Source organism: Labrus bergylta, chromosome 6, assembly GCF_963930695.1.
Source record: "Labrus bergylta chromosome 6, fLabBer1.1, whole genome shotgun sequence".
Lineage (NCBI taxonomy): Eukaryota > Metazoa > Chordata > Actinopteri > Labriformes > Labridae > Labrus > Labrus bergylta.
In genome coordinates this window covers 31,535,259-31,560,773 of record NC_089200.1, presented here as the reverse complement: position 1 = coordinate 31,560,773, position 25,515 = coordinate 31,535,259, and the positions used below count along the sequence as shown (strand labels likewise).

At 41.7% G+C, this 25,515-nt stretch overlaps 2 protein-coding genes and 1 long non-coding RNA gene across 4 annotated transcripts in view; 2 read left to right on the top strand and 1 right to left on the bottom strand.

Annotated features, from left to right (window-relative positions):
• Window positions 1-25,515, top strand: part of LOC114921391 (NLR family CARD domain-containing protein 3-like) — a 148,603-nt gene that overhangs the window by 42,419 nt on the left and 80,669 nt on the right. The window lies entirely within an intron of this gene.
• On the bottom strand, window positions 8,762-9,965 carry LOC136179425 (uncharacterized). The gene is made up of 2 exons (XR_010666570.1): window positions 9,853-9,965; window positions 8,762-9,247 (listed from the first exon to the last, which is right to left on the bottom strand). It is a non-coding gene; the product is annotated as an uncharacterized lncRNA (long non-coding RNA).
• Window positions 10,689-24,704, top strand: LOC109999561 (zinc finger protein 665-like). The gene is made up of 2 exons (XM_020654625.3): window positions 10,689-11,024; window positions 20,300-24,704. Exons 1-2 carry the CDS (start codon window positions 10,859-10,861, stop codon window positions 22,204-22,206), a joined length of 2,073 nt encoding a protein of 690 aa, XP_020510281.2. The 5' UTR covers window positions 10,689-10,858; the 3' UTR covers window positions 22,207-24,704.

Below are 25,515 nucleotides of genomic sequence, written 5' to 3'. Positions count from 1 at the left end.
TGCTGGGCTTGCCACAACGAGCCAATGGGCTTAGATCAGTGATCTCACACTGACAAGACGTCACACTGGCAATTTTTTTTTGAGGGGGGCTAGAACCGAGCGTTACATGCAGCTAATGCTGCAGCTAACAGGAAGACGTAGGAGAAGCTGCGTTTACGCAGACTTTGAGTTTTTGCACATAGATGTGCCTAAACATACACAGGACACATGGAAAACACATTAAAGAGCATATAAAACCAGAAAAAGCATAATATGACCCCTTTAAGACAGTTCAGCTGCTAAGTGTCTTTTGGAAGATTGTTGGGAATTTATCGGTCAGGAGAAGAAATCTAACTTCTTTCAACACATTAGACAACTTGCCATTGCAGACATTGGGCTTGATCAAGACAAAGTGTCTGGGGCTCTCTGGTCGCCTGTTCCTTTCTGGTTTCTCCCAGAACCTGAGGTTGACCTATCCCTGCTTGAAAAGAGGTATAGTAATAATGTTTCTGGGAGTTTAGGCGTTTATATAAATCAGATGAAGGGTGAATATGCAGGTTTTCACAGATGGGTCCAAGGATCCAGTCTCAGGGAAAGATAGGTTTGTATGTGGTGAATCTTCATATCCGGCAGAGTGTCCACATATCTGATCATTTGTCTCTTTTTACATCTGAACTTTTGGCTATTTTATGGGCCACATGGTGGGTTGTGGAGGTTCAACCTCCAAAGAGTTTAATCTGTTCTGACTCGGTAGCTGCCTTGTTGGCATTGAAAGAGGAGTCATCAGCATCTGGTCCTGATTTGGTTCAGGAGATCCTCTGCTGTTTACTTCAGGTTAAAAACTTGGGGTGTCAGATTAAGTTTTTATTTGTACCAGGTCATACAGGGATCGAAGGGAATGAAATCTCTGACACACTTTCAAAGCAGTCTCTCTTAAACAGTGTAGTTGAGATGAATGTTCCTTTGGGGAAAGTTGAATGTTATAGTGTAAAGAAAAGTTAGAGTGTCAGTGGCAGAGAGAATGGGATGAAGAGCGAAAGGGCAGGCACTTTTTCTCTCTGCAACCATCAATAAAAAGGAAGATGCTACTGCTAAAGTCTGGTAGAAAGGATGAGGTGGTTTTAACTAGGTGGTGGTGTTACCATTTTTGTTAAATCAAAACGTCATTCTTGGGTAATTCTGTCTGAATCGATTCCCAAACAACTGGAATTTCTGGCAGTGAGTTTAGAAGTGTCTAAGGATTTTGGTTTAACTGTTGTTGGATGTTATAGGCCTCCATCTGCCGTGATTGATGCGTTGCGGTCTTTGATGCAACTTTTATCAAGACTAAATTATAATGAAATTGTTTCAACAGGCGATCTGAGCTGGGATTGGCTCAAACCAGTATTTGATGATTTTAAATCTTTTTGTGACTCTGTCAACCTGACCCAGTTGATTAATTCACCAACTCGCCCAAATCATAAAAACCCTGAGAGATAGGCCCTCATTGATTTCATCTTGACTAATGTTCCTCATACATTTTCAGCTGTTGGTGTTTTTTGCAATGATTTGCGTGACCATTGTGAAACATTGAAATCCCTAAATCAAAACCCGGTGAACTCTCAAAGAGGGATCTAAAACATTTTAATGAACTGGGGTTTAATCATGATTTGTTCCACTTCAACTGGAGTAGAATAGAACAGATCCCTGATGTTGAGAGAGCATTGACTTTTTTTTAATGATGGCTTTATGCACATTTTAAATACATGCATCTTTCAGGATATACAGAGTTAAGGGGCGTGATAACCCCAGGTTTTCTCATGAACTATTCATGCACGAAACCTGGCCTGGGCAAATGCAAAGGGCAGCAGGTTGTGCTACTGATTGGATTGCTTTTAGAGAACTAAGAAACAAATGTTACTCTTTTATCAAGAAAGCCAAATCTGATTATTATTTGTCTGTCTCTACAAAACATTTAAATGACCCGAGGAGAAGAAGCCGGTGCTTCCATAGAAATTTCTAAGGAAATTCCAAGGATGTCTGCTTTTGTCCTTCCTTTAATTAAAGGCGGTGACCAGAGTATTTTGAACAACTAGGCCTATATCAAATTTGTCAGTACTTGTTAAAATCCTTGAATCTCTTGTGAGTGACTAGCTAAAAGAGTTTTTGTACACCAATGATGTTTTATCACCTTATCATGCATCCTTGAGGTTCATTACAAATTGTAAAGCTCTGACTCACCATTGTGAGTTGTACTCTCGGGTTGGATGGCCCGCTTTGGCGACCTGTAGGCTCATACACTGGTACAACCTAAGGCGATTCTTGGTCTGCTTCCTCTCTATCTGTGTGTTTTTATCATGCAGAGAAGTACTGGACAGTATTCTTTGCGTTCTCAGGCCCTCTTTATGCTCTCTGTCCCAAAACCATAGACTGTAAAAATAATGGACGGGACAAGGTCCCCGGTCTAGTGAAGCTTTTATTTTTAGAGCTCCCCCTACTGACTGGCTGCAGTATAGGTCATAAACCCCGCCTCCTCAATGATAACAGACGGGATGTGGGTCAAACTGGAAAGCTAAAATACTCGTCACATAATTTTTTTCCAAACATAAACTCTGCTGTGATCATTAGTTATTATCACCCTACATTGTGTTCAAGTGCTCATTTTTCTGTGAAGTTTGTTTTAAATAAGTTATTTGAGGTTGAAAAACGGGATTTTACGTCATATTTGACGATGATTGACAGCCGCCGATCTTGCGTAGCTCTCTTTGTAAATAGCAAAAGTTACGTAGTGAAGGAAAGCCGAGACGCCATTGAATTTTTCCGTTCAGTTTTTTTGTCTTTTTGGAGCTGGCAAAATGAGTTGTTCTGCAGTAAACTGTTCTAACCGACCTGTGGGAGCTAAGGGATCTTTGCAGTTTTTTCGGTAAGTAAAAAAGTGATTTATGTGTCATTGGTTAAAGTCGTTATCTAGCTAGCTAACACATAAGCAGTCTAAGGTTAGCTGAAATGTTGTAAAGCTAGGTTACTTATCCGGCAGGATTTATCTTTTTATTTTATTTTATAAAATGAGCAAACCTAATAGCTGACATGTTATGTTTCTTGATATTGTTATGTCGTTATTGTGATTGAAATTGTATTTAAAACCAAGAATCGTAATATAAAATCCGCTCATAGATGCGGTTCATTGACTGTACAGTTATTTTACAACAAAAATAAATATGTCTGGTAAAGTCTCAAAAAAGTATCTAGGGCAAAAACAAAGCCACATAATTGTAATTTGGCCTGCATCATTACTAATGTGTACATGTTTACAGTCTGAGTGATAAGTGGGCTATACCGAGAGTAACAGGTTTTACTTTCACCGTGCAGGCTGAAATTCAAAGTACTATATACGAGGGTAGAATATTTCTCTATGTATCCAGATAAAACTAAAGGTAAGATCTGATTTAATATAACTGTTACTGATTTAAGAGACTAACCGAAACGTGAACGCAAACATCAACAACCGGCGGTGGTGTAATGTAATATTAACCGAGCATCATGCTGCTTAAACTGATAAATATTCTGTATTGTCTTCCACACACCAATTCAACAGTCACAAGTTGATCATATTGTAAATTTAATGACACTCATTGAGAAATTGTTCTAAAAATTGACAAAACCTGACAAACATTGCGGTGATTGTGACTGTGTCTGTATTTATCACCTTTGAAAAGAAGGTGTTAATGCAGGAGACCAGTGTTACACACAACATGCTGCTGATAGTAGAAGTTAGGAGACATAGGCACAACAAAAGAAGACATAAAGATCGCGTTTTCCCCCACACATGTTAATATGTTTTAAATGTCATGCATTTATTTTTGTTTTGCTTCAATAATGGTTAACGAAGAGAAACACCATGATTAAACTACAGGCTGTTGTTGCCTTTTTATAGCCAAAGAAAACTGAACATTCACAGCCTCTGTATTCAAAAGAATTTCAACATTTACATTTATGTCGTCCTGTTTCCCTCTTCTCACCAACATTATATTTTAAACAGGGATTTCCTTTTTCTCTGGTCCCTCGTCTCTCCCCCAGCTCGCCCCCTCTGGTGCGCTCCTCTCCATAATGCGCTCGTCTCCTCCCTCTAAAGCTGCTGCTACTCTGTAGGACGCTTTGATTGGGACACCTCACCAATAAAATACTATTTTATATTTTATAATTTTACTCTCCAAAGGCATATGAGTATGTGCGTGACAACTTTAACAAAGCTTTACCACACAGTCACACCATCCGCACAGCTGATCCAGGATTTACTGTAGCATCTTTTACAGCACTAAAAGGTCATGTACAGGCAAACAGAGAGAAGGGAAAAGAAACAATCTGTGCTCTCAAATAACAAAGCAGTCTCAAATCTTTTTGAGGAATTACAGCTAATTTTTTTTTACTTTGCATACAGTACATCCTCTGATAAATACAGTGAAGTACTTTGATTGCATTTCTGTGGTGTTCCTGTAGGTAACCATGATGCAGCCAGACTGAAGCAGCAGGTTGTGAAGGTGGACGCCTTCATCTGGTCTTTGCAGTGCTGATTCTGAAGAGAACGCCTTCACATAGGACTCAAAGGTAAAATGATCTCTCATATGATTGGACCGTGTTATTGTAACCGCTATCGGCATCAAAGTAATTTTAGTAACAATTTATAATCCTTCCTAAAATGTAAGGAAGACTAGCAGAAGATTTTAACAACCTCTATGGTTCTGCAATAAGTTCATGTTTAAATTGTTCTTCTTTCTGTCTTCAAGGAAATCAATGCCCAAAGGAAACAGCAGTCCAGACTCTGATTCCAGCTCCGGTGAGGTTCTGCACACAAATTGGCTGTCTGATTATATGAGAATATTTAACATTAGTTTAATTTATCAGGCTGGCCCATGTGATGACAGTTTACAATAATCTTCAATAGAAAGTGGCAGGAACACTTTTGTCTTAAAACATCAATTCATAAAGCTGATCATATTATTGGATTCATCATGTCTTATTATATATTTTGTTTTTCCTCATAAATAGTTATCCTGTCAGGTTCTAAAGTTTAGCAGAACCTGAGGACAGATCTGATTTCAGGTCTGAGGCATAAACATCACAGTAAAATTCATTATACTTTACATTTAACTCTGTGATTGTTTTTCTTAATTACAGAAGATGCCTTCAGATTCAGATCCATCAGCAACCCCTGACAATGGAGGACTCGTCCCCTGAGCGTTTCCTGTCCTCTCTCGATGGTCTTCTTCTCTTCAGTTATTAACTCTTGAAAACAGCAGCACAAAATGCCAGACTGTTTGACAAGTCTGTGATTGAATAAATTGAAATGGAATCTCATGCGTATCTTGCTATGCTTATTGGCTTTAAATGTTTAATATTAAATAAGTTTGAAGGCTATCCATCTCAGACGAGACCAGCTGAGCTCATCTGTTAGCTTTGCTGTTGTCTTAGCTGTTGTTGGTCAAGAAGAAATGAATGTCAGTTCAAGGCCTTTTCAAATGTGAGCTATAAACTTAACTGCTAAATTATTTTACTGTGACCAACACGTTGTTGTGCTCCAGTTAATCAGAGACAGTCATATCAGATTTTTAAAAAGTTTATTTCAACATTTTATGAAAAGAAATCTTCAATAACGAAACTCCTGGTTTCATTAACCATGTGGAAAATAAGTAAGGGAGACCATCAGGTCCAATTGCTGGGACATAGGAGAAAGTATAAAAAATAATTTGACAAAGAAATCCAAACAAAAATCAAATAAAGTATAGAGATCCTGGATGATTGTTTGACTGTTAAACCATGATGGAAAAGCAAATCCAACACAACCCTCCAGCATCTGGCCTTTCAAACACAGGGCAACATCATGTTAAGAAAAATAAATTAAATATGGATCTCTGTGTTTTATCTGAGGATGACTATGGTAGCCTTCTCACTGTTCACTGTCACAAAGCACCAGACTCTGTCCACCTTCTTCAGACGTCGATCAGCTCCTCTGGGTGATGGCAGAGAGGACTCCTCATCTGGGAGAGCTGCTGGTGTAAGGTCATTTCTACCACAGTGGATGAGCAGGGCATCTGGCACAGCGCTTAGTCCAAGCACAGGTGAAAGAAGGAGGAGGTTCCTTCAAACTAAGCGACCCCAGCCTGACCACTGTAACAGGTGTGCAGATGAAGGTTGAAATGAGTCATTTTTAGGTTCTGTTGATTGTAAAATGGAAAAGACAACATCACCTTTCTATTTAACATATATCTGGTGTATGACTCGGTGTTATTTTTAATTTTGTTTTGACAATCCTCTTTATGAAACTTAAAAACAATCACAGGATATATAACTTTTAACAGATGATTTTAACTTACACTTCACCTCTGTGGAAGATGTCAGACCAGCTGCTTTTATCTCTTCTTTGCCTAAATGAAGATACAAAAAACAATTGATTTACTGTTGACCCTACTGCGCAGACTCTGGCTCCAAATGACGTCAAAATCACAAGATGGAAGCGCCCTTAAGCGGCGTATTTTGGCTTCAAGAACGTTGAGTGGGAACAGCTACAGTGCGCGGCCACTGCCCAAAACGCTCAGGCAGAAATTTTAAAAGGGCTTTTGGGTATTCTGCACCCTCAGCCTGGAATCTGTTGCAGAATGACTTAAAACCAAGGGGCAACCTCCGGTCTCGAAAAATGAAGCCTATGCGGAAGTACAAAAAACTGCAGTTCGTCGAGTGTCCGCTTGAGGCTGGCTGCAGAAGCGCCAGAAGTGCCATAAGCCCACAGCCAAAAAAGCCAGTTTTTACCACAGGAATCAACATGTTTACAGCCTGGTTCAAAAAACGAGATATATCTGATAAATTGACGGCCCCTTCTCCTCACACTGTGGGGGGGGGGGGGGGGGGGGGGGGGTGAATTTTTTTATAACTGATCGGATTTTATTCTATTAAGGAAAACGGCTATGCCCATATTTGGCTGTGTCAGATTTGATTGACAGCTCTGCGCGGTCAGCAGGTCAGGAGGCTAACTGCTTGATCCGTCTGATTTCTCCTCTTTTTTACTTCGTTTGAAGAGTTTGTTTAACACATATCTGACAACATACATGGCTTGCTGTGCGGTTAACAGACCATCCAACAAGTTGATGCTTCAGTTTTTATCGGTAAGTGATACAGTAGTGTTATATTTACTGTATACTTGTGTGTCTGTATTTATATTTACGGACCTAGCTTGTTTAGCATTAGCTTGTAAACCAGTCGGCTAACTGTATAGCTCATTATTTACATTATTTACATTATTTACATTATTTACGGTCAATGGTTTAGAAATGTTTGTTGTTAAGATGTTGTTGTTGAAAATAATGAGTTAGTGTGATGTTAGAAGCTAAAGGTTCACCTCGGTGGTTATCTGACGTTATGATGAATGTTATACTCCACGTAAATGTGGACATTAAAAAACAAACTTTGTGTAGTAATTATCCGTCAGTAACATAAACTGAACTGAACCTAATCTGCTGTGTAGGTTATAGAGGATGACATTAAAGTTACATGGTTGATGTAGTGTCTTAAGATTTGTACAAACTGTTAACAAATTAAAAAAATGCACTTTGTAAGAGCATCTGTAACCATTAAGAACTATATTAATAACCATATTAATTTTCACTGAACTCATACACAGAATATAGCAGTAGAAATATAAAATATAAATAACATATGGAATGAAAATAAGATATAAAGCACATAGATATAAAGTATAAGAAATAGTTTGAAGAATACAGCCATGTACTGAGCTCATGTTAATAATAAATGAGTTACTGTATGTTCTGTACTAAAGCACAGAGAGTTGGGACCTGTTAATGATTTAAATAATTCAGGTAATATTTGTTTCATGTTAAGATGAAGTAATATCCACTATAAACTGCTTAGTTTTTCCTGACAAAATCTGAGACAATTTGATGTGGAATATCATTGTGTGAGTGAGAGAGCTGAAAACAGCATGATTACAATAAGGTTTATCTTCTTAACTTTAAATAGATGTTGATTACCTGAATACTGTACCTTTGTTGTCTGGGTAGTATACTGTTGAATTTATAAATGTGCTCTTACACACAGATGAATACAGAAAAATAGATGAGAACAAAAAAATTGATTTAATGAATAACTGATATTTTCTCTCTTTCTTTGCCATCCTGAAGACCCCTCACTAAAAGTCCATGTTCTCCTGGATCCATGTCACATGCTCGAGCTTCTTCTGAATGACATTTCAACAGTCGAAGTTCTGGTGAGAGAAGATAGCCAGCAGATAAGACAGCAGTACATGAAGGAGCTCCACAAGCTTCAGGAGAAGGAGGGTTTGCACCTTGGAAGACTGTATTCATGCTTCAGCTGTTCAAATAAAAATAGATCTCCTCCAAACAACTTGCAATCAAACTATTTTCTTCCCATTTTAAAACCCTTTGTCCAGTTTAGATGGGAGAAGTTGATATTATGTGATATTGATCTGGGAAGACTACATTTCTAAATCATTTTTAACTGTGTTTTTATTCACAAGTTATTGATCTTATTTACTCTCCATGTATCTTGATTTAAGAATGGGACTGTGTTTAAGGTCATGATTTTGCAATGACTCTGTTCCATCCCATTTTGAGAAATGAACTACATTAGTATTTGGTAAAAAAAAATGTCGAAAGAATAAGAAGTTGTGTAAAAGTAGACTTCCTTCCCTTAGCTATTGAGTTGAGCATTAATGCACATTTTAGTCTTGTCATTTCAAATCTGAAATGTATACTCATAAGTAGACATAAAGGAGTGCATTTATATAGAAATATTTATTTAATCTGAAAAACAACATTAAAAAAAGTCTGTTTTTACAGCAGAGATGAACATGTTTACAGCTTGGTACAAAACAAACAAATAGGTGTGATTAGCTCATGTCTCGATGGACACACACTGTACGGGGGGTGAATGTTTTGATGACTCATCAGTTTTGATTTGATGAAGGATAAGAGTTATTCACAATAAGGCGTGTAGCTGACCAGCTTGACAGGCGGGCGCAGTGTAACGGTTTGTCAAGAGGCTTAAAACCCGTCTCAGCTCCAGCTCTCAGCCTGTGGGTGACATCACTCAGGCCATCCGGGGGAGACCTCCCTCACAGCGAGCTGTTGAAGAGAAGCAACTGAAGTCCACCCCAGAAGAACCAACAAATACAGATGTTGTTGAGGCTCAGGTTTCTTCCTCTGTCTCTGCAGCTCTCTGGGCACCTCGACGGACAAGTCACCAATAATCCACACTGTGTCTATAGGAGAAATACAAAGGTGTTCAATTAATGCCTCAGACAAAACAAAATGTACAGTTAACTACATGTGACAGCTCAGGGTGTTTTTTTGTTATGAGCCACATCTGCAGGAATAATATTGAACAAGGTAGCTGCAACTCATAATAATAGATACCAGTCTTAAACACTATTTTTTCTAATACTTAAAGTTTTTGGTGTGAAGCTGACACTGTCCACAGACTCCATGACTTCACAGGTTCTATAGAAAACAAATGTCTTATAATAAATACTAAATAATTATTTTTAAAATGTCATGTTCACCTCATCGCTGTTGACATCAGTAAATATAAGACACAGACATTCCTCTTTTTGTCAGAACAGTAACATGAACTGTATGCTTTGTAATATTGATTTCTTCTGGATGTCTCATATTTATTTACAGTTTATGGATAAAACTTTGCTAATGTATTTCTCTGCTAACACTGACAAAGTCTAACTGCTCTGACAAATAACTAATAACCATGATTGTATTTTTAAAAAAGTGTAGTTTTAAGACTTTAATTAAATATTTGTGTTGAACATAATTCGTTTTAACTGTGTTGTAGAAAAGTTAAATATTAACTTACTGTTTGTAGAGTTTTCTCAGGACGAGCAGGAATAGTTGATGATAGCAGCCTAGCTGTTAGCTATGCTGTCAAGTGGACCGCTAACGTCGAGCTGAATGGGCGGAGTTAAGTCCCGCCGGTCCCACCTTACTGCTGTCGTTAGGTTGAAACTGCAAATCCAATATGGATGCGGCCGTCGATTGGACTCATTTTCTGCCTATGTCACAGACGGGTCAGGGTTCGTCCAGTAATATTTACAGTCTATGCTTAAAGCTCTAGGAGCTGGTGTCCTTAAATGTTTTTAAATCTAAAATGGAAGACATGGAAGCAGATTCTTTAGGATGTCGATGTTTTAGCTCGACTGTTTGAACAACTGACTCCCAGATATAAGTTCTATTTTAATCCAAAATTTAGTGTTTTGTAAATTGTACTTTGTATGTCCATCTGTAACTTTGTGTTTTTGCTGCTGTCTGTTTTGGCCAGGTCTCCCTTGAAAAATAGGTTTTTAATGGGATTGTATGAGATTGTGGTCTGGCCAGTTATTTAAAGGTCATCAGTAAACACCCTGATGGTCTGTGTCACTGTGGAAAGGAGGAAACAGTCCGTCATGTTGTCTTTGTTTTAAATATAGGAATGAAAGACGTCCGTTATTCAGGGAGTTATCTGACCTGGGACTCTCATCTTTCTCCTTTAAGTCTATATTTTCTATACAAACTTTCAATCTGTTGGGGGCGCAGTTCTTAGATTCTTACATGCTACTGGCCTGTATCACAAGATATGAATGAAGTACAAACTGCTGGACTGTGGAGGGCAGCATTACACTCTACAGTGTACAGCCTGCCGGAAATTCAGAGTAGAAGAAGACGAAGAAGAAGATGGATGACCGGGTTCAGCGTATCTTGTGAGCTCCGTCTGCTTGTCTCACTTTTACAAATACTTTACCTTCCAACTCAATTCTATGTGATCGTATGAATCTCTAATACACCATACCGACGCTTTAACCATAAAGTGCTCCGGAAACTGCAGCATGACGACGGAAAAGAAGCTCTCTTCAGCCCGCAGTAGCTCGGAGATTGACGATCACGATGATGTTAAGATGGAGGTCTCTACCGAGAGCTACAGAAGAAAAGACCCTTTCTCAGCAGCGAAGAACCCACCAGCAACTAAAAAGAAGGACACTGGCTCAGAGGAAGGTAGGGAAGGAATGAACGAAGTCCTGAACGCAATAAAACAGCTAACTGGAAAAGTGGTCACGCTAGGTACACATAGGGTTGCCACCTTCCAAGCAGAAAAATAAAGGACACCCCGCAGCGGGGTGCAACTCAGCAGGGGCCTGACCACCTGCCCAACGGTGGGGTGGGGCACCAGTTGTGGTGAATCAGGATTTAAAACGTTGTTTTAATTAAGTATTAAGAGTCATACTTAAAGTTTTAAGTGCTTTATTAACACCTTTACACACAAAAACAAACACAAAACTTCAGTGTAAAGGCATACAATAATGTATGCACAATTAAATGCACCTAACACGACTTCAGCAGATGCTTACTACTAGCTAGGCCTATTTAATTTACAACTTAACTTAATCTTCAAATAAAGTTATAACTTGACATTAATTCATTAACAGAGTATAATTGAAGTGCTTTTGACACTGCTGTAACATAGAGGGAAGCAATAAGATGACAGACTTAATTAAATAAACAGTACAAATTTAATAGTATTTTTATTCATTTATTCTGTCCTTCTGTCTGTCATTTTTGTTGTTTTCTCATGAAATTATGAATGATACTATTAATATGGTTTTGAACTATTTTCTTATTGTATTAATTAAGTGTCTATTGTCGATATATTGATGTTGTATTGATGATATCTCGCCAAGGCCATAGTGTGAATACAGATTTGGCTAAAATAAATGTCATCTTATTGTTTTATGTTCTGAAAAATTATCACACTATCCAAACTACACTGGAATAACCTATCTATAAACATTGGAGAAAATATATTAGGTAGGCCTACAATAGTTTCCTTTACATTATATTTATTTTCACTGACACTGTCAAGCCAGGCATTACTTTCTACTCACGTCTGTATTTCTGCATTCGTTCACGTTTCAACGGGTATCAGAGACACCTGCAGATATGTTTCCTTCTGACGCCTATGACTTTCTCTCACCCAATCACTAAATAGCTCTCATTGCTCATGCCAAAAAAGAACCAAACAAACCAACGGTCCACGCTCTGAGCAGGCGGGAACTAGTCGGCTGAATGCGGGCGGAATGATGCTGAGTTCAAGGGTGGCAACCCTAGGTACACAGATACAGCAACACTCAGTTATGCTAGCTAACATAGCTAAAGCAGTTAAGTTCAATGCGGCACAAATAAAGGACTACAAAGTCCAGCTTCAGACACACAAGCCAAGAAGTGTCAACTTTAAAGGTGAACAATGCAGAGTTCATGGAAAGAGTCCTGGAACTCACTGCTGTCGAGTCAGCCCGTGTTTGATTTTTGCTGCGTATTTATCAGCGCCTTTACCGTAAACAAGAAAAGAGTCCATGGACCCATGTGACACTGGATTGAAAGTAAACACTTCAAAATCAAAGCCCGGCAAAAGAATAGAATAGTATAGAATAGATGTTTATTGCCATTTGCACAGATACAGGTACAATGGAATTTTTGTGCGTTTCTCCCTGTGTCAGCTTCTACAAAAAAGAAAGTTATACAAGTAAATATAAAATAGGATAGCATTATAAAAAAAAAAAAAAAAAAAAAGTTGTAGTAACAGCTATGTAAATTACAAAAAACTGGACAGAAGCTACACTGTATTAAAGCAAAGATATAAAAATACAAAAAATTACAAAGGGAAACACTGTACAATGAAATTAATATATAAATATGTTTTCTTGTCCCTCAACTTCTTTTTTTTTTTCTTCTTTTTTAAGGTTAATATAGAACACTTCCTCCTGAAGTCCAAAATTAACTCTTTTGTCTTGTTGAGAACAAGGTCGGTCATAGACAGTGACTTTGTGGACCAGTTCCCCGTAAGAGGACTCATCCCTCCCTCTGATGAGGCCATGGATGGTCGTGTCGTCTGCATATTTAATGATGCTGTTATTGTCCTGGGGGGAGACACAGTCATATGTGTACAGTGAGAAAAGTTTTGGGCTAAGGCAGCAGCCCTGGGGGGTTCCTGTGCTGACTGTTAGCTCAGCAGAAACCTTTTTTCCTATCCTCACCACCTGTGGTCTGTCTATGAGGAAGTCCAGGATCCAGTTGCAGATGGGTGTAGGGACTCCAAGTTCTGCCAGCTTCCCAGCCAGCTTCATTGGCCTAATGGTGTTAAAGGTGGAGCTGTAATCCAAGAAGAGGAGGTGTGCGTATGTGTTGTTAGTGTCCAGATGTTCCAGTGTGGAGTGGAGTGCCAGGGCCACCGCATCGTCCACTGATCTGTTGGTGTGGTAAGCAAACAGTAGGGGGTCTACGGTGTCTGGAACCACAGAGTTGATGGAATGTAGAACCAGCTTCTCTAGACACTTCATGGCCACCGGCGTGAGTGCCAATGGCCTGAAGTCATTTATTGTGGTTGTGTGTGGTTTCTTAGGGACCGGAACTATGACAGATGATTTAAAGGTGCGTGGGACGGTTTCCTGCATGAGAGAGGTGTTGAAGATGTCTGTGTACACCTCTGCCAATTGTTCAGCACAGGCTTTTAGGACTCTTGGTGCCCCCCCCATTAGGGCCTGCAGCCTTGTGGGGGTTCACCTTCTTCAGAGCCCAAAGGACCTGTGTGTGTTTTACTTGTAGTGCGGTCTCCTCTGGGTTATGGGGGGACTTATATAGGGGTGTCGCTGTTCTGTCTGTCGAATCTGCCATAAAGACTGTTCAGTGTGTCTGGTAGGATGGAGTCACAAACTTTGACTCTGTTTGAGTTACTTCTGTAGTTGGAGATGGACTGTGTTCCCTGCCACATACTCCTCGTGTTGTTGTCCATGTAGCAGCTTTCATGTTTTTGGGAGTATGTTCTTTTGGCAGCTCTGATGGACTTTTGTTGCTTGTACCGAGCCTGCTTGTACTCCACGGTGTCCCCTGACTTGAAAAGCTGCACACCGGCTCCTGATCTACATGCACATGTCTGCATTGAGCCAGGGCTTTTTATTAGGAAACACACAAATGGTCCGGGAGGGAATACAAGCAGAGGTGCACCAATCTATATAGCTGCTTACGGTGTCCGTGTACTCATCAATGTTTGTTGTGGCTTCCTTAAAAATATTCATGTCTGTGGCCTCTAAGCAGCCCTACAGTTCTGCCAGTGCACTTTCAGTCCACATCTTCACAGTTCTTACTGTGACTGGGTTTGCTTTCAGCTTTGTGGTGTAAGTAGGCCGTAGCAAGACTGCTAGGTGGTCAGACTTTTGGTGCACTTTACGGTAATAAACTCCACGTCTTCAAACTGCGATATTACCGTGTTGTTGGTGCTCCAGGACTTTTTGAATCGCTGTCCCTCGTCCGCGGGTCTTGCAGCAGTCCGTAGCCTCTGAAGAGTTACATTAACGCCCTCAACCGCCCTTAACCGCGATCTCATTCTTTCGGTCACTACCCATAGCTCATGACCATAGGTGAGGGTTTGAATGTAGATCGACCGGTAAATCGAGAACTTTGCCTTCAGGCTCAGCTCCCTCTTCGCCACAACGGTCCGGCACAACGCCTGCATTACTGCTGACGCCAAGCCAATCCGTCTGTCAATCTCACGCTCCATCCTACCCTCACTCGTGAATAAGACCCTGAGATACTTGAACTCCTCCACTTGGGGCAAGGACTCACTCCCCATCCGGAGAGAGCAATCCACCTTTTTCCGGCAGAGAACCATGGCCTCAGACTTGGAGGTGCAAACCATCATCCCAGCTGCAAACCGCCCCAATGCCTGCTGGAGGTCCCAGCTTGAGGAAGCCAACAAAACCACGTTATCTGCAAAAAGCAGAGACGAGATTTTGAGGTCCCCAAACTGGAAACACTCCTCCCCCCGGCTTCTCCTTGAGATCCTGTCCATGAAGATCACAAACAGGACCGGTGACAAGGGGCAACCCTGGCGGAGGCCAACACGCACTGGGAACGTGTCTGACTTTGTGCCAAGGATGCGGACACAGCTCCCACTTTGGTCATACAGGGATCGGATGGCTTGTACCAACGGCCCCGGGGCCCCATATTCCCGCAGTACCCCTCACATGATCCCCCGAGGGACACAGCCAAAAGCCTTCTCCAAATCCACAAAACACATGTAGACTGGATGAGCAAATTCCCATGCTCCCCCAAGAAGCCCTGCGAGGGTAAAGAGCTGGTCCACTGTCCCACAGCCGGAACCCACATTGTCCGAGGTTCAACAATCGGCCGGAGCCTCCTTTCCAGTACCCTAGAGTAAGCTTTCCCTGGAAGGCTGAGAAGTGTGATACCCCAATAACACGCTCCGGTCCCCCCATTTGAAAATGGGAACCACCACACCGGTCTGTCACTCAACAGTCACTGTCCCAGATTTCCATGTGACACTGAAAAGGCGTACCAGCCAAGACAGCCCAACAATGTTCAAAGCCTTTAGCATCTCAGAGCGAATCTCATCCACACCTGGCACCTTGCCACTGAGGAGCTTTCTAACTGCCTCAGTGACCTCTGCCAAGGTTAGTGGTAAGGCTTCCCCTGAATCTTCAGACTCTGCCTCCTCCTTGTCTGGGTTCAGGAGTTCCTCAAAGTATTCCTTCCTCCGCCCAACAATGTCCCCAGTTCGGGTCAGCAGTTCTCCACCCTGCTGATAACAGTCTGGAGAAAGCCCTGCTTTCCCTTCCCGAGCCATCGGACGGTTTGCCAGAACCTCCTTGAGGCCAACCAAAAGTCCTTCTCCAAAGCCTCCTCGAACTCCTCCCACACCCAGGTTTTTGCTTCCGCAACCACTGAAGCCACTGCCCTCCTTCTTGTTTTTCTGTTCTATTTAGCCCTGCAGAGTTCATACAGCTGTAGCTTCATACAGGCTCTGCAGCCTTTGTTGTTTTTTATGACATCATTTAGTTTAGTTTATGGGTACATAATACAGAATGTGTTCATTCTGTGACACATGATTAAAGTTTTACTGACAGAAGAGTTTAATTCATAGAGGGGGCGGGACATTGTTGATTGACAGACAGACAGTCACCATGGTTACTCACGCTCACCTGCCTGCTGCTTTGTAACGTCGTTTAGTGTAATCCCTATAGATTCGGTAATCACAACAGGTGAGCTTCGGGTGGAGAGGCTTGATAGTAACTTTTAAAAACTGAGAGAGAGCAGAAAACACAGACAGCAAGATTTTAAACACCGGGGTTATATCTCCCATCACTGACTGTCTGAGCTCCGCTCTGTCTGTCTCTCTGCAGACTGTTTACGTCTCTCCGGCTCGTATAACGGTTTCGCTATCCGAGATGTAAACTTAACTGTGCAAACTATGCAGATAAGTTAACTGTTGCTCACGGCGTGTCGGTTTGGAAAAATATCAGTGGAAATATCATATGGAGTGGTTTTTGCGGACTTTAAGTTTTGTTTTTGTTTTCATCGCGGCGGAGCAGAAGGGGAGACGCGTCTGTGTCGGAGCATAAACTGCAGCATGATAGAATAAACACATTAGCCTGGTTCTACGATCTCTCTGCTTTGGCAGATCGTCAGCATGTTAAAATCCTTCACGATCTAATATCGTTATATCGCCCACCACTAGCTTTGAACATGGACCACTCGGACTCCATGTCCCCAACCTCCCCTGGGATGAGGGAGAAGTTCTTCCGGAGGTGGGAGTTGAAGACCCCACGGACAGGGGCCTCTGCCAGACGTTCCCAGTTCACCCACACTACACATTTGGGTTTGCCAGGTCTGTCCGGCAGCCTTCCCTGCCATCCGATCCAACTCACCACCAGGTGGTGATCAGTTCCTCTCTTTACCCGAGTGTCCAAAACATGCGGCCGCAAATCTGACGAAGCAACTACAAAGTCGATCCTCAATCTTTGGCCTAGGGTGCTCTGGTACCAGGTACACTTACGAACATCCCTATGTTCGAACATGGTGTTTGTAATGGCCAATCCATGACTAGCACAGAAGTCCAACAACAAAATACCACTCGGGTTCAGATCGGGAAGGCCGTTCCTCCCAATCACTCCCCTCCAGGTGTTCCTGTCGTTGCCCACGTGAACGTTGAAGTCCCCCAGTAGAACTACAGAGTCCTCAGGCGGAACCCCTTCCAGGACCCCACCGAAAGACTCAAAGAAGGCCGTGTACTCTGAGCTGCTGTTAGGTGCATATACACATACAACAGTCAGAGCCTTCCTCTCTGCAACCTGAAGTTCCTCTCGTTCACCAGGGAAAACCCCAACACAGCGGCACTCAGCTTGTGAGTATCCCCACACCCGCCCAGAGTCTCTCACCCTGGGCAACTCCAGAAAAAGAGAGAGTCCAGCCCCTCTCCAGGAGTTTGGTTCCAGAACTGACGCTGTGCGTAGAGGCAAGCCCAGCTATGTCTAGCTGGTAGCACTCCACCTTCCGAACCAGCTCCGGCTCCTTCCCCGCCAGAGAGGTGACGTTCCACGTCCCTAGAGCCAGTCTGCGCTGCCGGGAATCAGAATGCCCAGGCCTCCGCCTACGCCTGCCACCCGGCTCTGCATGCACCCTTCCCCCATGCCTCTCCCTGTGGGTGGTGGGCCTACAGGGCTGCGGCTCCATGTGGTTGTTTTCGGGCTGAGCCCGACTGGGCCCCATGGAGGAAAGCCCGGCCACCAGACGCTCGCCTTCGAGCTCCCCCCCGGGTCTGCCTCCAGGGTGGTGCCCCGGTTTCCCTCTTCCAGGCGAGGTGGCTTGCTTCAATGTATGCCGCTTCAACACAACTCCCGGGTTCACTGTGACACGCAAACTCCTCCACCACGTCCTCTTGGAGGAGTTGTTGCTAGTTCTGCTTTATTTCCCTGTTAATTGTTTAGCACCAAAGTCAAATTCCTTTTATGTGTAAATGTACTTGGCAATAAACCCCCGATTCTGATTCTGATTCTGAAGAGCGTGTAGCCTGCCGATGTTATGGCTTCATCAGGAGTCCTGTCTCCGAGCCACGTTTCACAGAAACACAGCACAGAGCAGTCCTGAGTGTACCTCTGTGTAGCCATCCTACTGAGAAGGTCGTCCACTTTATTTCCAAGAGACTGGACGTTGGTGAGAATTATAACCGGGAGGGTTAGCCTACCCTTGCTAACCAGGTGTTGGAGTCTTCGCTCAACGCCTCCCCGCCTGCCTCGCCTCCGTGTCGGTCTTGCGGTGCCAGGCAAACCCCCGGATGAGGCCTGGCCCTGCGTTGTTCCGGCATGAAGGTGTAGCTCTGGGAAGGAGTCGAGCAGTTTGGCGTTAAAATGTCCTTTGTGACTCATGTCACCAAGCTGTATCAGTGTCGCCCAATCATACTTGACACTAGCCCTAACGTACCGCACATTAAACGAAAGAAAAGAAAACAATAACACGAAAACTACGTAAAACTTAACTCGGAGAGCTCCGCTATGTCGCCCACAGGGGAGCGCCAGACTAGATAGATAGATATTTAGGTAGATAGAATGCAATGTGATTTTCCGTGTTTTAAATTGCACATAAAATCAATGTCTTGATAGGTTTGCAAATCATTTCAGTAACATATGAAGACATTGCTTTTATGTGGAATTTAATACAGGTGAAATGATATTGCTATCTATCTATCTAGTCTTTTGCCGGGCTTTTATTTTGAAAAAAGTGTTTGTAAAGATGCATAAGTCAGGACCAGACTCAAAGAATCTGGATCTGTCCCGATCTGTCCTTGTTTGTTAAACTTGCGGCACGTCATGTTACTTAACTCAACATCAGATGGATCAGAGGGTTCTGTTGACAGAGGGGACAACAAGTGAAAGACAGGAAGTCAACTTTCACCCAGGTAAAAGCCAGACAACTTGTGAAGGATGTCCACCTTTCCTTCATTGATCTCATCCACTGTGACTGACACTGCTTCTGCTCAGAGAGTTACTACTCATTTCATAGCCGTAGAAGCATTTCAAAGTGAGATAGAAAAATCCTAGAAACCAAGGTAGAAAGGTGAGGAGGTTCCTGTGGGGCTGATATTCTCTAAATTCATTTGAAAACACACTGTTTCAACCTCATTGACAGCGCAGTGCGTCAGCTTCACTATAGCTCAGCTCGCCCAACAGCAATCTCTCTCCCAACTATCGTAACAGATAATCCATTAATTTTCTTCATCAGAATTAAAATGACATCATCCATGTCAAAAAGTACACAGGGCAGGATAGACATTCAGCATTAACTTATCATGATTTTCTTGAGCATGTCAATTAAAACATTAAAAGTAGGGCTTTAAACGTTAACGAGTTAATCACAGTGAGATTAAGTCTGAAATGAATGCAAGTTTTTTAATGACAGTTGCTGCAGTGATGGAAAAGAACAGTGAAGTAATATCCCTCCTGTGACATCAAACATTTCACTTTTTGTTGATATATTTATGGGCTTTTGTATGCCTTTATTTTAGAGATAGGACAGAATCAGAAACCAAGGACGGAAAATGGGAAATGACTTGTGGGAAAGGAGCCACAGGTCGGATTTTAACCCGGTCTGCCCGCTCTCAGGACTTGATGATGAGGAGAAACCTCAGTCCTCACAGCCTTAGGCTACCGACGCCCTCACTTTTTTTTTACACAACCTCTTCGGCTGGTTTCATTTACTTTAACAAGTTCCTTTTTTCCGTGGTTAAGTTAAAGCCCCAATATGTAACTTTCCACCTGTAGTTTATGTTGTTTCAAAGTCGATCTAAGAGGGCAACCGTTTTCAGCGGAGAGAATGGTATCTCTCCGATGTCTGCAGATCGGCTCGCTGGCCTGAATACCACACATGTAACTTTCGACCACTCTCGCGAGGAGTACGTACCGCTTTACAGCACTACTGCATTCAGCAAAAGTTTCGAGTCTACATGGTTCTTTATCTTCTCATGGCGTCTGTGCCAGCTTCCTCACCCTCTGCTTGTCAACAAATGCACGTTGTTTCAGAGTGGTAGTTGTAATAGTTTTATGACAGTGCAGTTGCAGTCAGAGACTTGCTGTTGGCGCCAAAGAGCACCAAAACTGAAAAGTTACATATTCTGGCTTTAATATAGTATCTTCAGTCTACCACAAGTCCCTTGTTTTCTTTCAAAAATAAAGGTAGGTGTGTATCCAAAAAGGAACTAAAGTAACCTAAGCTAAAGACAAAATTACAAAATAATAGCATTACAAACTTTTTTTTAATTCAAAATAAGTGAATTTCAAACATGATTAAAATGTGATCAATTCCAATTAACTATTCTTCTATTCTAACTCGATCTTCAGCCATTAAAAATGAAATAATTTGTAAGGCTTTATAAATATTAAATATCAGTCCAAGTACCGTTAATGTTTGTTTACTGTGTCCTGCAGATGTCCAGCAGCTGTTGGTGAGTAAAGAAGAACTTCCACCTGAGCAGCAGGAGTGGAGCCACATTCTGGACCAGCAGGACACTAAGCCCCAACACATTAAAGAAGAACATGAGGAACTGTGGAGCAGTCAGGAGGAAGAACAGCTTCAAGGACTGGAGGAGGCTGATACCACCAAGTTCCCCTTCACTCCTGTCTCTGTGAAGAGTGAAGATGATGAAGAGAAACCTCAGTCCTCACAGCTTCATCAGAGACAAACTGAAGAGATGGAAACAGGAGTTGATGGAGAGGACTGTGGCGGAGCAGAACCAGAGAGAGACTCAGATCCAGAGAGATGTTTACAACCAGAGATTGAGGTCAAGATTGAAGACTCTGATGAACCTGAGAATGACAGTGATGATTGGCAAGAGACAAGAGAAGATCTGTCAGAATTAAACTTGAAAAATAAGAAACTGACTGGTAAGAGACCACATAGGTGCTCGGCGTGCGATAAAAGATTTAACCGAAAAGAGCATCTGACCAGACACATGTTAGTTCATTCAGGAGAGAAACCCTTCAGCTGCCCTGAGTGCAGAAAAAGATTTAACCGAAAACAGCATCTAACCAGACACATATTAGTTCATACAGGAGAAAAACCCTTCAGCTGCTCTCAGTGTCAGACAAGATTTACCGATAAGTCTACTTTGAGATATCACATGGAAAATCACAGAGGGGAGAAACCTGTCAGTTGCTCTATTTGCAGTGAAGTATTCCAACAAAAAGGAGCCCTTACCCAACACATGTTAGTTCATAAAGGAGAGAAAGTCTTCCGCTGCCTTCAGTGCGGAAAGAGATTTAAACAAAAAGGGTCTCTGACCAGACACATGTTAGTTCACACTGGAGAAAAACCTTTTAGCTGCTCTCAATGTGAGAAAAGATTCACTGATAGGTCTAGTTTGAAGTATCACATGGCAACTCACAGAGGGGAGAAACCATTCAGCTGTCTTGAGTGTGGTAAAAGATTTTATCTGCAAGTAAATATGACTACACACATGATTACTCATACAGGAGAAAAACCGTTCAGTTGCTCTGAGTGTGGTAAAAGTTTTAACCAGAAAGGCCATCTGACCACACACATGTTAGTTCATACAGGAGAGAGACCCTTCAGTTGCCCTGAGTGTGGTAAACGATTTAACAGAAAAGAGCATCTGACCACACACATGATGATTCACACAGGAGAGAAACCCTTCAGCTGCTCTATTTGCAGTAAAGCATTTCAACAAAAACGAGCCCTAACCCAACACATGTTGGTTCACACTGGAGAAAAACGCTACAGCTGCTCTCAGTGTGAGAAAACATTTACCCATAAGGCCAGTCTGACATATCACATGAAATATCACAGAGGGGAAAAACCCTTCAGTTGCCTTGAGTGTGGTAAAAGATTTTACCTGCAAGGAAATCTGACTATACACATGATTACTCATACGGGAGAAAAACCCTTCAGTTGCTCTGAGTGTGGTAAAAGATTTAACAGAAAAGAGCATTTGACCACACACATGATGATTCACACAGGAGAGAAACCCTTCAGCTGCTCTATTTGCAGTAAAGCATTTCAACAAAAACGAGCCCTAACCCAACACATGTTAGTTCACACTGGAGAAAAAGCCTTCAGCTGCTCTGAGTGTGAGAAAAAATTTACCCATAAGGCCAGTCTGACAAATCACATGGCCAATCACAGTGGGGAGAATCTATTCAGCTGCCTTGAGTGTGGTAAAACATTTGACCTGCAAGGAAATCTGACTCGACACATGATTACGCATACGGGAGAAAAACCCTTCAGCTGCTCTGAATGTGGAATACGATTTGGAAGAAAGGGGAATCTGAAGAGACACAATAAAGTTCACACAAGGGAGAAAACAAAAAAAGTCTAATCTGACACCTTACATGCACCCCGCTTTGGTAGGCTGCCCAGGTATCTTTTCTGCCTTTACCTTTCAGCATTGAAAACAAACTAGTAGATAATTGATCGCCGTCGCTTTGTACCCCTTGCTGCTGATGTAAAAAATGAATCATGAAATCTTGAAAAAGTGATTCAGATGTGTTAAGATTCACATCGGTACTCTGAAAACTGAACCACAATAATAAGGGGGGGGGTCAGCAGCTGCAGAGCAGAGGCGGTTGGCAGCTAGAGAGGAAGAATCTGACTTTAAGGATGCACCACCGTCTTGTAAATCAGAGGTGTGGAAGCATTTTGGATTCCCCAAGACAGAAAATGAAAGAGGTGAGAAGATAACAGACGAGACAAAAACAAATATTACAAGAAGACAGGGAACTGCACAAATAGCATAACCAACATGATGCAGCATTTCATCGACACCACAATGAGAAGCTGCCATCACCTCCCCTTGTTGAGAGAAAACAAACATTAACAGGCCATACCACACTGAAAAGCGGGTTAGCAGCCCCTAAAGGAATCTATTTCAGTCATCATTTTTCTACAGTCTCATTTTGTAAAATGAATCATGAGAATCGTATCGTGAATCGTATCGTATTGTGAGTTTAGTCCCTCCAGGATTTTGTGGACTTTTTGGGGGATTGTTGCAGCCTAAAATGCCCGATTTTGTAGCAGCTTTTCAATAAAATTGCAATGCAAGTTGCGATGTTTTTAGATGTTTTTTTGCAATTAAATTGCGCCGGGAAGCGAAAATTGCAACACTAGTTGCTATTTTTTAATGTTAAAAAAAAAATGGAGACTTTTTATTATTTTCCTACACAGGCTTTAATGTGATTGAGTGATGCCTATATGTTTAACCTGAGCAGAGCCATTCGCTTTGTGAAGTTACATATTCCTCTGCCTCACTCAGTGACCACTCACTCACTCACTCACTCATTCACACACACACAAACACAAACACACACCCTCTTCATCTGATTTTATTACACATCCAAATTAATATTTTGCCTTAAACTTTTAAAACACATTTTATGACTGTGTGTTCCTAACTACTTAAATTAATACACACACACCGTTTGTTTGACAATCAGACAAGCTCTATCCATGCTTATTTATTGAACTCGCCTTTCAGCACTTCAATCTGGATGTAGCAGCCTCTGTCACTGTGATTGTGCATTTCAGTCATTCTCCTGGTGTGTTTTGTGGTAGATCAATGACTTTCCACTACAATGTTGCACGGGGTGCAAAAAAGTTTTCCCCTGCTTTCAGGAACATCAGGGAATTACCTTGCACGGTCCTTAGCTGTAGTTTTTGTAGGTAAATGTGCGACGTTTGTGTCGGACATGTCTCCACAAAAAATGTCTCATCCAAGGGAAAACAGGAAAAAGTTACAGAACCACTGCCTTCAAAAGACATGGGCAGAAGAAAATAAGAATACCTTCTTATGATCATAGGAAATGTTTCTTGGTTTCTGGTGTGCACCTGAAACTATTTTTTTCTGCTAACTTTCCCTTAGGGGCTCCGCTTCTTTATGAAGTAAAAAATCTAAATCTCCAACATGAGAATAAAGGGGAGGTCTGAGCAGACTCTGCCAATGACTTTCCTTAAAACATCTGGCGCTGAACCATCTTGTTCAGTTGTCTTTTTGTTCGTGTTCTTCTTGGTTTTCAGTCTCTCCATTCTGTCTTATGTCTTGTCATTTTATATTTTACGGATGAACTCTCCTTTTCTCTATGTTTGACCTACTGATTCTTCTTCTCTAAACCGTTATCTCCTGTCTACTTTTATCGTGTCCTGTCTAAGTTTATTTTGATAGATCCATCCGAGCCTTCACTATCAGTTTTGATGCAGGAACCAAAACTCTTGTCTGTCAGAAACAGTGACAATAGCTACGTATTTAATGATATTATTAATGACGATAATGAGGATGATGACGATGGTTTTGCCTCTGTGCATTGGCTGTCAGCACCCTGTCCCATCAGATTTAAAGCTGTTTGTTTGCACTTACTGACTGTTTCCTCCTTTCTAGATCATTGCTTGTGTTGTACTTACTCTCTGTTGCTTCTCTGGACACACTGTGGTCTGGTCTCTCTCCTGTATGACTTCTCATGTGGCTGTTAATACTGAGGACTCACTAGCAGTCCAGTAGTCCATACATACATACACATCAAAGTGTCGAACCATTTAATATCTTTCATGTCATTTCTTTTTTTTTACATAATGAAATGGAAAGCAGTATTGATAAATATTGCTGTCAAGAATTCTAACCGTACCCATCCCTAGATTTAAAACTCCTGTGCAATGGTAAAAGTGATCCAAAAGAATCCAAGTTATCAACATCACTCATAAGTATGTATTGACTAACAGATGCATAACTGCAGTTATAAGGAATATACGACATTAACATAACCTGTTTCTACTTTTGACATTGATGTTTTGTTGGAAATAAATAATAAATGGTATATGGAAAAAACACTTCAATGGTGTGTATATTTGTTCTGTTATCATTTCTCTCTTTGGCTTCCTTTTTCCCTGCTTCACTGCTTTTTATACATTTTCTGCTAAGAGGAAAATTATTCTTCGATTGGTCTTGGTGCTATCCAATTCCCACAATAACCTGACTCGTCATCAATCTTAAAACTTTTCTTATTTGCATTAAAAGTAACTGCTTTCACAGATGAAAAAAGTGTATTTGTGGCTGTTTGGAGATTTAGGAGTTTATCCAGCTTGCTCTCCAGGTCATCAAATCTTGCGCTTGCTCCAGTCGGCATGTCGTCCTGTGACCGTGTGAACATGAGGCGTCAAATGATTAACCTACAGGGACTGTCTGTCTTAATATTCGTGAGTCATAATCCAAGATTACAGCATTAGCTTTTCCTTTGCTGGTTCTAAGGGATTCATTTCTTCAAATTTAAACTTTACAAAAAGTTATTCAGCCATTGCTCAACACGTTACCGGAGGCTCTAGCTCATCCGACCTCTCACGTCGCGCATGCTCAGTCCGTCTGTAACTGAATTCTTGTGTCATGGCCCAGGGGCTTAAGGTGTCAGACACGGATTTTCAGTGAAATCAACCTGGACCTGATCTGACTGTGGTCACTCTGCATCAGGATCTGCTGAACTCCTTTTCTTTACCAACCGACCTTAGACACTCGACATAAAATAACACAAGTAGATGAAAGTCTTTCTCCCTCTACATCAGTTTATTTATTACAAGGTTACACATGAGCTGTCTAAAGAACTTGTGCTACCCAACACTGAGGCCTCCAAGGAAACAGAGTGACAGA

What these genes read in the sequence shown, in the direction of transcription:
- LOC109999561 (XM_020654625.3), top strand. Translation starts at nt 10,859, where the DNA reads ATGACGACGGAAAAGAAGCTCTCTTCAGCCCGCAGTAGCTCGGAGATT. An exon ending in GGACACTGGCTCAGAGGAAG is followed by an intron (nt 11,025 to 20,299) that starts GTAGGGAAGGAA and finishes TGTGTCCTGCAG; the next exon opens with ATGTCCAGCAGCTGTTGGTG.